We start from the raw sequence: 15,957 nt of genomic DNA on the forward strand, positions 1-15,957 counted from the left end.
CCAGTTTTCATATATCTCTGACATTTCAAGTTTCTTTTTGGTAAAATAATAATGAAAGCAACTCCACACCTGCCTCAAAAATTTAATGGAAACAGATAAAATAACATATTTAAGGCACATTGTTAAAACTCAAAGCATTAGCTAAGATCATAGATTTAAAGCTACAATTTGTTTACACACTATTTTAATCAACATTTCCTTTTTAAAAATATATATATATATATATTTATAGCACCTAACATAGCCTTTAGCACAGAGAAGGTCCAGTAACTTTATTTAATCAATCAGTAGGCCTGGGATTTATTAAGCAACTGAATGACTAAACTAGATCTTTGATATGTGGACACATGTGGAAATGTTAAAAGGTAGCATATTAAGAAAAATATCCTTCTACAAGTGTAAAGCAACTAGTCAAAATTATTTAGTAACAGATTAAGATAAGTAAACCAGTGAAACCAAATCATCAAAAATAGATCCAAACCTATTTTATAGTTTAAAGGAAAATCAAGTAAAACAAATCAATAAGGAAAGGAATAATTATTTCATAAATACCACTGGAAAAACTGGATATAAATAAGAAATGTCATTATAATTGGAGTAAGAATTTACATTTAAAATTACTTAAACAGTAATCATATACATATTCCAATTTTGAGGGGAGATAATTTCTTGACTACTGAAACAAGAAAAGTAATTACTAGCAAAAGGAGCACAATTAATACTGCATAAATAAAACATTTCTACATAACAAAATGTTCAAATAGGAATATATATGTATATATTCACAATTAAAATTATAGTAAGATTTTGATCTCCAAAATATATAGGTAAGTCATTTGATATATAATCTCCAAAGGAAAAAAAAAGATCATAAAAAATAAACACAAACACTAAGTAACTATGGAAATGGTTCTAGTTCAAGTAATAATTACAAACATATTAAAATTACTATCATACCCACTAAAATTAGAAAAAAAATAAATGAAAATGAAAAAGCACAACAAAATTGTTGAGATCATAGAGGGAGACAGACTTCTACACTGTTGATAATATTAAACTAATAAAAACATTTACATTCTTTGACTCATTAATGCCATTTTGGGAATGACATTCCAAGAAAATAAAAGGAAAAAACTTTACAAAACTATTTATATCTGCATTATGCATGTGTGTGGGTGTATATATACCTATATATGTCTAAATGCTCACCACTAGAATGCTTGTTATGTAAATACATATGGTAATCTATTAATTTGTGTATATGTGAGACAGACACACAGAGACAGAGACAGATAGAATTAAGATTAGAACATGGAAACCCTTTGAATATTGCAATTTATGAAAATAATTTCCAAATCCTAGAGCTGCTATTTTCAGAAGACTGTAATTTTCAAGTGTATATGGGGATTATGGGACAACTCTGTAGAGTTGGTTTAGCATTGATAGACTGAAAAACAAGCCTGAAGACTAAAGTACCAGATGGCACTCGGAAAATCCTACAGTCTACAAATAAATACAAAAAGTATTTATCATTATTAATTAACATTATTTATCTGTTATTCCACACATAAGTCAATAACACAGTAAGTAATGTGTTATACCACACATAACAAAGAAAGCAACAAAACCATTAAAGAAGTGATACTGCCCACTGGAAGCTTTTTCAAGTGTACCAACATGGCAACAAAATCCTAACCATTTTCAATCTTTCACATAACTGAGAAAATTAGAAGCTACTAGTTATTTCATCAGTTATTGCACCACAACTGTTTGAATTCAAAGAAGATACAGAGAAGATATTCTAGAATATATTCACATATCAATTAATTGGTAAGGAAGAATGTAAGGGCTGCAAAAGATAGAGAAAGTAAAACCATACTTTCCCATGGAATTTGTTGGTTACTGGAATTTCTGTTAAATTTTCCCAACCAAGAATCTTTAGCTACTTTTCCAGCTGTTTTGGATCCTTTTCACTTACCCCATTATAGTTTTCTTTAGATGCTATGCTCCATTTTTAATCAGACATTGCTGGCAATTCCAAAGTCACTCAAATTAATGATATAAAGCAAACTCCTTGGGGATAAGAATTTTTCACTTTTGCTTTTGTACCCCAAATTAACTAGCACATAACAACTACTTAACATTTGGTTGAAAAAAGAAAATAAGGCTGGTACCTAAAAACTACCATCACACAATCACAGTTTAAAAAAAAAATAATAATGCAATCATTTCAATGGTTTTTCTTAAAAGTTTATCAAATGGGAATAGAAGAGTGTTTCTCTTTCAATGTCAGTGTATATTTGCATTATTAACGAACAATGAATTTCTTGTTCATCTTAGACACCAGCACAAACTTATAAGCCCCCTCAGTAGTTCAAATTACAAAAGAATTTAATTCTATTTTCAAATTGCTGATATTAAAATATACTATAAGAAGAGAGGCATCGTGACATAGTAAAAAAGAGAATCAACTGGGAGTTGGGAAGAGTTGGGCTTAATTCCCTCCTCAGATACTTATTAATTGTGTATTAATTGTGTAATCTCTCTCAACCCAATTCTTCTGTAAAATGGGGATAATGGCATTTATCTCACCAGGTAATTTTGAGGATCAAATAAGACATGTACAAAAATCTGCAAAAGTTAAAGTGCTATATAAATATTAACTATTTTCACTCCTAAAAGCTAAATTATGCTAAGTTTTGCTCTAAAGGTTTTAGAATATTTTTTAAAAGCTAAAAATAGCTATTTCCCCTTTAGTATTTATTTAATCAGGAAAAAGGGGGTGGGGTGGGGAAGAGTTCTTTAAATTAGAGCCAGGGTCTAAAAGAAAGCTAAGTAAAAATGTTAATTAAAAAAAGAATGAATTACATAGTAGAGTACAAAATAAATGATATACTGTATCAGCCCAGCCCCTCCCCAGGTAAAGACTGTTTTTCATGAGCCCCTTGAAAAGATGTGAAAGGTGGAAGTGATTGGTGCCATTAAAAAAAAAAAAAAGTGATCCTAAGAATTGTACTCCAGGCAAAACTATATTTGGGTTTTTGTTTTCTTTTTTCCTTTGAGATGAGGAAAAAAATACAAATGTAAAATATAAATGTCCGGAACTGGCTAAGAACCATGAGGAACTCCTTTTCCAACAAGGCTTCCACATTTGACCCTATTAGTCTTAATTATTTTGATTATAGTAATTCTTGTATTCCAAAGGTCCTTCCATTTCCCAGCCTTTGGTCCCTCTTTCTTATTGAATCCATTTTATATGTCAGTGCTAATTTAATCTCCCAAATACAGATCTGTTCATGGCACTATGTTCCTCAAAATCCTTCCAAGATTCTCTAATTGCTGGCCCCAAAGAATCCTGGTCCTTCGAAGTCCTGGTTTCAAACCATACTTCAATAGACTTATTCCCTGTTTCTCTCCTTCATTTACTTTATGTTCAAACTAAATTGGACTAATAATCATTCACTTCCTTGCTTTCATTTCTTTGCTCACACCATACCCTCCCTTGCAATTTCCTCTAACTTTGCCCACTGAAATTCTATCCTTTCTTCAAGGATCAGCACCTTCCTCAACCAAACTTCCTGATTCTCTTCAGTAAGAAATGATTTTATACTTAGAACTGTCCTAGAACTTTATTTATATCTTTCATAACCTGAGTGTATTTTTGGGAGGATACCATCAATATTTTTCTGCCTCCTCTCCCTCATAAATTCTGAAAGGTGGGCACCAGGCTTTATCATTCTTGCTATATCTTCCTTAGCATCCAATACTTTGAACAGAATAAAGACAAGAAATGTTTGCAAAATTACATTGAATCATTCAAAAACTCTTCAATGTTACAGATTTCCTATACAGAATATTATTTAACAATGCTCTGTATTAAAAAGAAATAATCAAATAAGACTTTAGAGAAGCAAATTGTTTGCAGTCATTTGATAGAGAAATTCATTTTAAAAGAATTAAAATTTTCATATAATGAACTGTGATACATCCAATCTTGAACTGTTTCTGATAACAGAACTAAAAACACTTTGTTCAAGGGCACAGCCACCTGAAAAACTTAAAAGATAGGAAAACAAAATATCCTAAGTGTACTCAATCACCAATTTGTCTTAACTCTTTTGAAGATGTTTATACCTTTCTCTGTACTCACCTCTTATCTGTGGTATTGTACATTTCCTTTTATAACTTCTAAATTACTCCATTTAAAATTTCAGGTACTGCACCCCCTAGTTCTAGTTTTCAAGATTACGTGGTCCAGCTTCAGCACTCTTCCTGATTTAAGGAACCAATTAAATTCCCTTTCAATGTCTATCTTTCTGAATTGAAAAGTGCTAATCTTTTTAGTCTATCTTTATACACTAACAATATCTACAAGCAGTCCCATAAGCCCTTTAATTTTCTTAAGGTTCTAACTTAATAGGATCCAACTGAAACACAAATACAGGTAGGTTTATGAGATTTACTTTAATTTCATAAAAGTTTCAAATAAAGTAAATATCATCCCTAATATCATTTAGAGAAGACATCTTTCAAAATATATCTTTGACAATAGAGCTTTACCCCAAAACTTACAGGAAATCATAAGGTAATCCTCACAGTTGCTTTTATCATCATCTTGTTGTTCCACAGGGATTCCATTGGCATCTATAACAGCTTCTGAGGCACAGTCTGCTACCAATACTTCTTCTGAAACTACATCAGTTGTCAGAGGATCTGTGACAATTTCTGCTTCTACAACATTGTCATGAACAACATGTTCCACATGTCCAACATCAGGTACATGCATAGAGTCACTTGTCAATACGTGTTCTGGTATAGACATAGTAGCTGTAGTTATGTCAGAGGCTAAAACATCATCAGGGACAGTGCAATGTGCTAACGAAACTTCTTCAGTTACATCTGTGTCCAGCACTTGCTCAGGAATAATGACTGTTTCAGACACATCTGCTTCTTCCATGATATCTGGGCACTGAACATCCTCTATAACAACGTCCTCAATAACATCTTGGATTACTACAGAGTCGGGGTCATCAGGGACAAAATTATGCACAGTTATGTCTGAATCCACCACATCTGAAACAAAAACAGTTTCTTGTACTTCCACAACAATCTGATCACCATCCATGTGTGTAGCATCAGCTCCTTAAAAAAATAAAAACAGAAATGAACAATTTGCAGACATACAAGCCTATTTTAAATGATAGATTACTTTTTAAAAAAATTTCCTCATGGGATACTACAGACTTCAAAGTTTTCTCTTATACTCAAGTACGTTAAGACTATGAATGTGTGATTTATTTCTATTTTGGGGAGCAAGGTGGAAGAATACAAACTTATAAAATACTGATCACTTTTTAACCACCCATCTAAGTAAAATAACATATTTTTAAAAATTTTAAACATTTTTTAAAAATTTCAGTTCCAAATTTTCACCCTCCCCCACCATTCACTGAGAAGGAAAAACATATGATATGCCCATTATACATATGAAGTCATGCAAAACATATTTCCAATAATATTTGAAAAAATATTCTAGGAAAATCAATGACCGGAGATAATCAGAAAACATATTTATATTATAAAATACTTCTGGAAACGCAAGGATAAAAAGTTTTACATGATTAATACTAGTAATATCATCCAAGTATTTACAGATGACTATAAAATTAAAAAATTAAAATTAAATAGTTACCAAAAAATTTGAGCTGCAAAACACATTTCTTCCTTTCACCAAACATTCATTTTTCACCTTTTTTCCTTCTTTAAACACTCACCCTCTTCTGATTTATCCTTTTCAACTTTTTTCACTAAAATACACTTTTTCTTATCTCCTCAAATTTCTTCCCTTCTATTCTGACAATAATCTGGAATATAGTGCTACATATGGACATACATATTATGTATTCAAGCTGAAAAAGAGACACCTTGAGAGATGTAGAAGAGATGACAAGTAAGGCATTTTGAAAAGGAAGCAAATAAGGCAATATTCTTTGGTAGTTAAGGACTAGGATAAGAAAGCTAAAGTTAAATTTTTAAATGGGAAAAAACAGTAAAGTGTGGTCTCATCAACTATTCCAATACCCATTCTTATGCCTAAAAAGAAAAGTGACTAACCCAATATCATACACAAGCAAATTAAGCAGTGACCTACGACTACAAGCCAGGTCTTTTGACTCAGACTCAAAGATTTTGTCACTACAAGAAAAACAACTTTAATGTCTTAACTGAAAGACCACTCCTTAATTTTTTCATCAAGGGATATAAAATTATTATTAAAAAAAAAAAAAAACTACTCAAATACAGAAGGACAGAAATGTTTGGTGAATTTCTTAAACACAGTATTCATTCTGAATAATAATAATAATAAAAAAGACATATCTTAATTGTCAAAAATTATTTCAAATGAGCCAAAAATAATTTTATCATCAATTTAAAAGTTATTTTATGTTTGCTATAATTTTTTTTGTAAAATATTTTCTAACAATTTATATCCATTTTCCTTACATTTATATCCATTTTTCTTATTTTATATATATATACATATATACATGTTCTCAGTACCATGATTCTAGTTTTAAATATATTTATTTACATGTTGAGGTACAAAAACTATTGGATTAATATGCAGAAATATGAGTGTTAAGTCCTAGACTCTGCCATCCTACTTGGTAGTTATGAAATCACCCTCACCCTGTTTCTGCATTTATGAAATGGGGACAGTAGCTTCTCTATTTCCCTCACGTGAAAGAGGGAAAGAGATAGGGATAGTTCTGTGATTTCATTAACATATGATAAGCCCCAGATGAGGAAACTCTATCAATGCAGCTCAAAACTTTCTCTGAAACTTGGTCTAAAAAAATTGCCTAGAATACTAAGACTTGGATCACTCAGATAATATGTGTGTATCAGAGGCAGAGCTTTGAAACTTTGAAGCCAGTTCACTAGCCATTATGCCATGCTGCCTATCAAATGAGAAAATACAAATTAAAGTCCTATGCAACTATAAAATGATACTCTCTATTATAATTATTTTATACATTAAAATTTATATATCTCCAAATTTAGCAATTTACTGAAAGTCCAACAAACGCTTTTAGAGTTTAGAAATCTGACAGCTCCTAAATGTCTCTTCCATTCTTTGAACTACATGGATCTGTCATACTATTACTATTAAATTAATTTCTTTAAAGAAATTATTTTGATTTAAAGATAAATTTAACCACCTCTTACATATTTCAATAAAGTAGTCAAGAAAACAATTATCTTATTTAACAATATCCTCCAATTGGATTATAAGAATTAATTTAAAATAAAAAGGAATGTACAAGTAATATAAACTTATCAAATTACAGAACTGGCAAGAAGGCAAGATAAGGCTGTGATGAGAAGCTTTAAATGTTTGGACATCTGCTAAGGGACTCTTTCTGCCAAGAGCCAAGCATCCTGACTTGCTTTAATGTTAATTTCCTATTTTAGAAGGTAGAAAAAGTGACTAGAGAAGACGCTATTCTGAATCCAATTCTGAATACCAGGGAAGGACTGGTAAACCAAAAAAAGTAGTGTTAGGAGAAAACAATCATATCATTTTAAAGCTTGTGATAGCCAAGAGGAAGAATACTGTATAATTTATTATGTATCCTAGAATTTAGAATAATATAACTGACACATATCAGAGAAAAAAACAGATTATAACTGATGGATAGCAAATCTAAAACAAAAGGCTGTATGTAGAACAGTGGAAAGAGCACTGTTTCTAAAATCCATTTAAATCCTGCCTCTAAGGATACCTGTCAATTGGGAATGGCTGAACAAGTTGTGGTATGTGACTATAATGGAAGAATACTATTGTGACATAAGAAATGATGAGCAGGATGATTTCAGAAAAACCTGCAAAGACATAAACTGATGAAAAACGAAGAGAGCAAAACCAGAAGAATATTATACACAGTAATAGGAATATTATACAATGATCAACTATGAATGACTTAGCTGTTCTCAGCAATACAATGATCCAAGTCAATTCCAAAGGACTCATGATGAAAAATGCTATTCACATCCAAAGAGGAATCTGAATGTAGATAGAAGCATAAGATTTTTAATTTTCTTATTTTTTTTTCATTTTTTTTTATTTGTTTGTTTTGGACTGTTTTCTGTCACAATATGACTAATATGGAAATGCTATATATGACTGCACATGTACAATCTATATCAAAGTGCTTACTGTCTTCAGGGAACAGGATAGAGAAGATTGGAGGAAGAATATTTGACTCAAATTTTTTTTTAAATGATTAAAAATAGTCTTCAAATATAATTGGGGGAAATAAATTTTTTTAAAGTCCTGCCTGATACCACCTGTGATGTTGAGCATAACACTTAACTTCTATGGACCTCATGTAAAAAAAGAGGGAGTTGAACTAGATGACTTTTCTCAAGTCCCTTTCCTAGGAATCTATGATCAAGAAGGGTGAAAAGACTCTTAAAAACAAGTCAAAATCAAATAAACAAGTAAATCCCAAAAAGGGACCTAAAACATTAATATGGCTATATAGATTATTTTCTAATAAGCATAGATTTTTTTAAAAATATTACAAAATATGGTTCAATGTCTGGAAATGATAGAGGCCAAAAACTTTTAGGCTCATACTTGTATGTCATTAATATCTTCTTAATTTTTAATCAATTTTTTGGTAGGCAAATGGACCACTGACTAGCCAGAGCAAAGATCAAAATCTAGAAATAAGAACATTACTAAAGATGAGAAGTCACTCTGAACAATTAAAAACCATTTCAACCAACAATTTCAATATTCATACCTATTCAAATTATCCATCAATGATGAAAAATTGAAACTGGGAAAAAAAGACAAATAATGACCTCAACTATTACATCACTATCAAATAGTATAAAACAACCAAAGAAAGAAAAAAGAGCTCACGAACTGCAATAACAAGTAAACACTTGATCTTCTTGCCAAGAATTAAAAGCCAAGGGCAACACTGATTTAGACTACAAATCCATTTATTTGTAAAGCAATAGAGAAAGGATGACAAAAGATTATAAATAATAAAACCTCATAAAAAAGCAAAAAGCAAATCAAAGGAAAATCTGCCAGGTGACCCAAAAAAGCCATATCACCTCAAAAAACAATGATGTAAAATGGAACAAATTTATTAATATTTTATAACTATTCTTAACACCTATATCCAATGTAATCCAAAGAATTAGAAATGGCACAGAAGATAAAATCAGGAAGAAAAGATAAACCAAATCAAATACATCTTGGAATCCATGCTAGAAGCAATTCAATGCAAGCAGTATGGAAAAACATCACAAGGTATCATAAGAGAAAAAAAGTATCAAAACAATAGGGGAAAAGACCACAGACACTTTAACTAGTCCCCTCAAAGGAAAATGAAGGAACATCAATAACTACCAATTTATATGTCTATGTTCTCAACTTTATGAAATCTTTTATGCAAATTGTTCTAAGTACTTCCAGGATAATCTTGAAGAAAATATGAGAGGGAAAAGACAAGATTTTGCCAACTATCCTCTATAGCTTACCAAGGTAAAGAGATTACAGTATACCACACTTTGATTTGCTTATTTTACTGATTACAAAAAAAGCATTCAGTAAAGCCTTAAAAGGGCCCTCAAGTATGCATTAAATTCATACAAAATTCTTGATAAATGCAAACAGTGATAACTATTCAAAAGCCTTGGTGATCAATACTAAGTAAGGTATCGAACTAAGAAATATATGCCCATCAAAGGGGTCCATCATTGATCCAATATGTCAGGTCTAAATGAAAGGGAGAAATAGTGAGGATTTTTTCAAATGTTTGTCTTTTATGAATGGTAATGAGCTGATTTCATCAAGTATATGAATATTATAAAGTCTACTCAAGTAGATTATCACTCTAAAGAGATCAAGCAAATAACCTATAGAGAAATACTAAATGGAATACCTATTGTCTAAATCATAACATGAGGTTGGAAGCCTGTAATAAATTGTATATGTATGAATGTGATGTATATGATCATACATATGTATACATTACATATATATATTTGAGAAGATAATATTTATACAGCACTTAGTATATGCCAGGTGCTGAGCTCAGCATTTTACAATAATCTCATCTGACTCTTAGAACAGCCCTGTAAAGTGGGTGCTATTATTATACCCATTTTATAAATAAGTAAATTGAGTCAAACAAATTGACTTGCCTAGGGTCCCACTACTAGTGTCTGAGGCTGGATTTGAACTCGGATTTTATCTTCTCTGAGTCTAAGTCCAAAACTCTATCCACTACACTACCCAACCTCATGTATCTCACACACACAATATCTACAGCTGACACTTTAACAGACAATGAATGAGTGGGATTCAAAAATGGGGGGAAAAAAGTTAGTAAGCTAGATTACTTTGTTACTTCACATGATTTGTGATATCACTGTTTCCAACAAGCAGGCTACAAACCACCCATCACTGCCTATCTACTGTGATTTTTTTCCAAGTCTTCCCACAAATGCATCACAGGTTCACCTATTACAGTAATAACTTTCCACAAATTCTTTTGAGATGAACATGCAGGTTTTTAATCAATAATCCTGTTTTTGGTACCTCACCATCTTTTTTTAAGAAACCTATCTTTAATAATATCCGTAACTTCTTCATAATTACTTGTTTGTAATATGGTGCAAACCTACCATATGTCTCTTGATTGTCCTTTGAGTGATCTTTAATTTCCAACCTTTGGAGTCTATAGTATCTCATAACTCACAACCACACAATTTCACCAGAACAATACTAATATTATAAGGATGGGTCTTTGCTTTAGAGAAATTTGAGGCCATTAAAATAATTATGCAGTTTCCCAAAGATAACTCTGTTCAAGTCTCCTGTTTAAAAGTATAATCACAATTCACTAGCCAGTTATAGAGTCTGCAGTGGACAAAGGCTAAAGGTTGTCTATCTAACTACAAAAAGTCTAGACCTTTGACCCCTTTCAAGTAAGAATAGTTTTTACATTTTAAAAATAGCTTTGTGATATTTTAATATATAAAAAACACTTTTACCTCATAGGCCATACAAAAGTAGGCCAAGGCTTTCTAGTTATAGTTTGTCCACTTGGCTAGACAACTGGAATTCTTCATCTATTTTTTCTTGTAGAAATGGTTAAGGTTAAAGTTCTAGGGTTTAAAATAATGATTTTAACTTATATGAACTATTGCTAAGTGAAGTAAGCATTTAGGGTTAGGAACTAAGAGAACATTGTACACAGTAACAACAAGATTATATGATGATCAAGTGTGATGGATTTGACTCTTTTCAACAATGAAGTGATCCAAGACAATTACAATACACTTGTGATGGAGAGAGGCATCTGCATCCAGAGAGAAAACTATGGAGATTGAATACAGTTCAAACCATAGTATTTTCATTTTTTTTTTTTTTGGTGGTCATTGTTTGCTCATGGGGTTTTATTTTTTGCTCTCCCACTTTTGTCTGATTTTTCTTGTACAGCATGACAAATATGGAAGTAGGTTTAGAAAAACTACATATTTTTAACCTATATTGGATTGCTTGCTGGCTTGGGGAAGGGAAGGAAGGGAGAGAGGGAGGGAGGAAAATTTGGAACACAAATTTTTGCAAAAATCAATGTAGAAAACTATGTTTGCATGTTATTTCAAAAAAAATGATACTTTAAAAAAAAAAAGATAATACAAATTCATGAAAAACATATGACTTTAATCTTTAACTTAGAACAAACGCCTATATTTTTCTTCCAGCAATAGTCTTATTGCAAATATGAAAATATCAGAATCTGTAAGGAATCAAAGATGTAGGTGACCCAAAGGGTAACACATATGATTAGCACAAATAGGAAATGGCACAAGATATATCATTATGAGTGGTCAGAAAAACAAGTGAGCCAAAATTACAATTGAGCAAAAAAAATAACAAAAATACAGCCCAAGTACTCTACTGGGATCCACAAAATAGAAAAAGACTGAAAGAAAGGCCCCTCAGGAGTCTGGATAAATTTTAAGGAGATATACACCAAAAAATATAGCCAAGAATCAAATAGAAAGAATATCCATACTGATTAAGAACTCAGATCCATTGAAATATTCAAGACTATGTTCAAAATATGACATTAGGAACACAATCAGGGATGAATAAAAATAAATCTATGAATGACTAGCTCCTTGAAGAATGGTGTTAAGAAGACTAGAGCTCTAAGTTGAAGCTTATGAAAAATTCTAATAATTACAAAAACATCCTTGTAATTACACTGGAGGAAAGAATAGAAACAAAGAAGGTCCAACACTTGGGATCAAAGTTAACAGACAATAGAAAAACCAACTACCCAAATATTTCTGCTTTTTATATACTAAGAGAAATTACTTTAGAATAAAAGGTAAAGTAAAAATGATTAAGATGAAATTAAAATTGAAGATAAGTGAAGAAGCAAAAAAACCACCTAACTGTTCTAATTAAATGAGTAAAAAGTCACTTGGAATTTGAGAATTCCTATGTTGCTTGAATAGATGACAGCTAAATCATAATTTATCTTTGGAATGGTGTAAGAAGAAGTGCCTGGACTAAAAACAAATGTTTTAATTTTCAAAAAATGAGAAAATGTAAATTTGTTCGCTTTTGACCAGACAACGGCCATGATCAATAAAATACTAGATCAAATTATAAAACGTAAGCACTTGTCAAGGATGTTGATGACCATTAGAAATCATGAAAAGTCATAAAAAAATAAATTATATCAGACCAAATCCATTTTCTCTTTTGTCAGGGTTACTAAGCAAATATATCAGATTAAACATAGTATATATCACGATTTCAGAAAGGTATATCATTATGGTTGCAGGACAGCAATGCTGCCTAGATCACAAACTTAAATGCATTTAGTACCCACTGAAAACCTGGCTCCAAAAAGTGTTAATGAATTTATATCAACATGAACTGGAAAAAACTTTGTTTTCTCCCATTTCACAAGTTTTTATGATCAAAAAATTTAAACACATAAGGTCCAATCTTCTAGTGTTACAAATGTTCCAAAAATACCACAAAAGACATCAAAGAACATGTAAGACCAGAAACGACCAAAAATGAGGGGAGGAGGGAAAGGGGAAATGATTACTCTAAATGTGACACTAGATATTAAAAACGCTTCAAATAAATTGAGTGGAACTTCCAGGGCAGATTTAGAGAAAAGATACAAATAAACATCATTTAAGATAAGAAAGCATAGAGAGATTGCAGTGCATGTTATGTAAGCATTAAGAATTGGGAATGATTAGCTTGGAGAAATGAGGCAGACAAGGTAATTACCCTCAATATTTATATGACTATCATACTGATGAGGGATCATCAAACTTATTCTACTTGTCTCCCAAATAAATATCAAGGACTAATGGGTAAAAAATTTGAAACATATCTTTTTAGTCTTATCAATATAAAAAATATCCCAGCAATTAAATTTATCTGAAAGAACGAATATTTCAAGATGTAAAGAGTTCCCTAGTTAGAAAGAGACTGGATTGGCAATTGTCAGAGTTAGTGTTAAAAGAGATTTACCATTCAAGCGGGTAGTTGACCAAAAGAACTTTCTACAGATTCTTCCAACTATAGTATTCTAGATGATCATAAGATTTGTAGCTGAAAGGAACCATGAAGATCATGTATTCCAATCCTTTCATTTTATGGAAAACTGAACTCCCATAAAGGTTAATTGACTTGCCCTAGAGTTCATAATGACACTAAGTAGCACAGAGTTTGAACATAAGTTCAAATCCAAAACTTGTTGCATAGACCATGTTGTAGCTCAAAGATTTTAATTACTTTAGAAGCAAATTTAAAGAGATGTCAAGTTTCTTGTTTTCTGGAAATTTGGGTTTTGGTTTTTTTTTTTTTTGGTAATTTTAACAATAATATAAATTTAACCTGAAAAAGCCTATAGGAATTAATGGAAAAATGCAAATGAAGATGGTCTAGATGCATCAGATCTAAAACTTTTATTATAAAGCAGCAGTCATCAAAACCATTTGGTGTACTGGCTAAGAAATAGAGTAGACAACCAGTGGAATAGGTTAGGTTCACAGGACAATAGAAAAAACCTATAAAGTTGATTCTATACTTTAAAATGTACCTCTGCAATGCTGGTGGTTTGGACAGAAAACTTACTTTTTCACTATAGTGTTGTAACTATCAAGGGATTTTGGTCATAGAGATTACATTGTCAAATTCATAATGTCCTATGAGTAAATTACAAATATTTTTCTTCAAAATGCATTTATTTAATAAGTATTCATGAAGCTCTACTGCTTTTTTCCCCCTTAACATTTAGAACATGTGAAAAAATAAAATTATTTAAAAGTCTCTTCTCTTAAGGAGTTAGCTGTAAAGTAAGACTTAATACACATGAATTAAGCATATGCCATCCTGTCAAAACTATATGTGTATTTTATTAAGTGCTATGACTGCAAAACAAGTTAAGACCTTCATAGGCTTCACAGAAGAGGTAAACCTTGAACTGGGTTTTGACTTAATTATTAACAGATCACATTTATATATTGCTTTACAATTTGAAGAATAAAAAATTTAAACAGTTGAAAGACATTTCAAGCAAAAAAAAAAAAAAAAGAATTAGCGTTAATGAATGAAAGGACAGTAAGAAGAGTCCCTTGCCATGTAGAATATATTCCTACTGTGACTAGGTACAAAAAGCAAAAGGTTAGATTAGACTGGAGAGAGCCAAGACCGCTGGACTGGAGGCAGTAGAGAGCCACTGAAGCCAAAGAAGAGAAATGGAATGATAAAAGCAGTTTTAAGATGATCATTCTGAAGGCAATGACAACTCTTGGAGGGAGGAGTAATTGGAAAGAAAGAAAACAAGAGGTTATTATAATAATTCAGGAAAAAGGAAAACAGGAAAACAGGAAAAGTAGCAAAATCTGATTAGCAACTCAACAGAAAAATTTGATAACATTTAATGACTGAAAAAAAAGCATAAAAGCAATAGCAAAAATTGCCTCAAAGACTGAAGGCAAAAATAGGGAAGTTGGGAGGGAAAAGCAATTTAGGAAGAGATCACAAGATTTAGATCCGGAAAGGATCTTAGATCTCACAATCCATTGTCTTATAGAAGACACTGAAGCCAAGAATGAATTAAATTTACCTGTACAAGTTTGGGTATACATATTGACTCTAAAGTAGTAGCATAAACATCCAAATGTGTGATCAAGAATACCACTCATTCACAATTTATCCTCTTTCAGTGATTAAGTTAAAACAACCCAAGAAGTTGTTGGGATACCTGTTGCATCAAAAAACGAGTTTGGCTCTTGTGGCTGCAATTCAAGTCCATCTTCATCCATGGCCTTTAATTCTCATCAGTCACTGATCCTGAGCCAGGAAAAAACCAAATCCCATATTAATCTTTTCATAAGTCAAAGTTATAGGCTTATAATTCATGAAGTTATTTTCCTTGCCTCAGAATGAGCATTTTTTTCTTTGATACATTAAATATCATCAAAAACTTATCAGTCCAAATTAAAAGAAGTCCATACTCTTAAAAATTGATGTTTGAAAAACAACTAGGAAAACCAGATAGACCAATGAATAACTCAAACTATTCCCAGTCCAAGGATTTAACTCTAATATCTATTTCCTTTTTTAAGTTTAATTTTAACCCATTCTTTAACTACAGAATTCCCACAATCAGTAAGTATTTATTAAGCACCCACTATATGCCATAAATTGTGCAAGGTGCTAAAGATATATACACAACAAAACAATCCTAATTTGAAAAGCACTTAATATTCTAACTCAAAGCTTCTAAATTTCAAGCCTAACCCTAATATCCTTTGCAATATTGTTAAAACAAATCCTTAAGATAAAAATTCTATATAAATCAACATAGGTAACAATAACTT

General features: G+C 31.3%; 1 protein-coding gene across 6 annotated transcripts in view; it reads right to left on the reverse strand.

Annotated features, from left to right (window-relative positions):
- ZFX (zinc finger protein X-linked) overlaps window positions 1-15,957 on the reverse strand; it is a 63,154-nt gene that overhangs the window by 29,671 nt on the left and 17,526 nt on the right. For 4 of the 6 annotated variants that reach the window (XM_031959472.1, XM_031959471.1, XM_031959473.1 and 1 more), the window contains 2 exons: window positions 15,339-15,427; window positions 4,573-5,142 (listed from right to left, as the gene is read on the reverse strand). In XM_031959472.1, coding sequence (XP_031815332.1) covers window positions 4,573-5,142; window positions 15,339-15,399 — 631 coding nt within the window. In that variant the 5' untranslated portion in view covers window positions 15,400-15,427. The remainder of the gene's footprint in view (window positions 1-4,572; window positions 5,143-15,338; window positions 15,428-15,957) is intronic. The other 2 variants (XM_031959475.1, XM_031959474.1) reach the window with 1 other exon arrangement.

Source organism: Sarcophilus harrisii, chromosome 3 (genome assembly GCF_902635505.1).
Source record: "Sarcophilus harrisii chromosome 3, mSarHar1.11, whole genome shotgun sequence".
Taxonomy (NCBI): domain Eukaryota; kingdom Metazoa; phylum Chordata; class Mammalia; order Dasyuromorphia; family Dasyuridae; genus Sarcophilus; species Sarcophilus harrisii.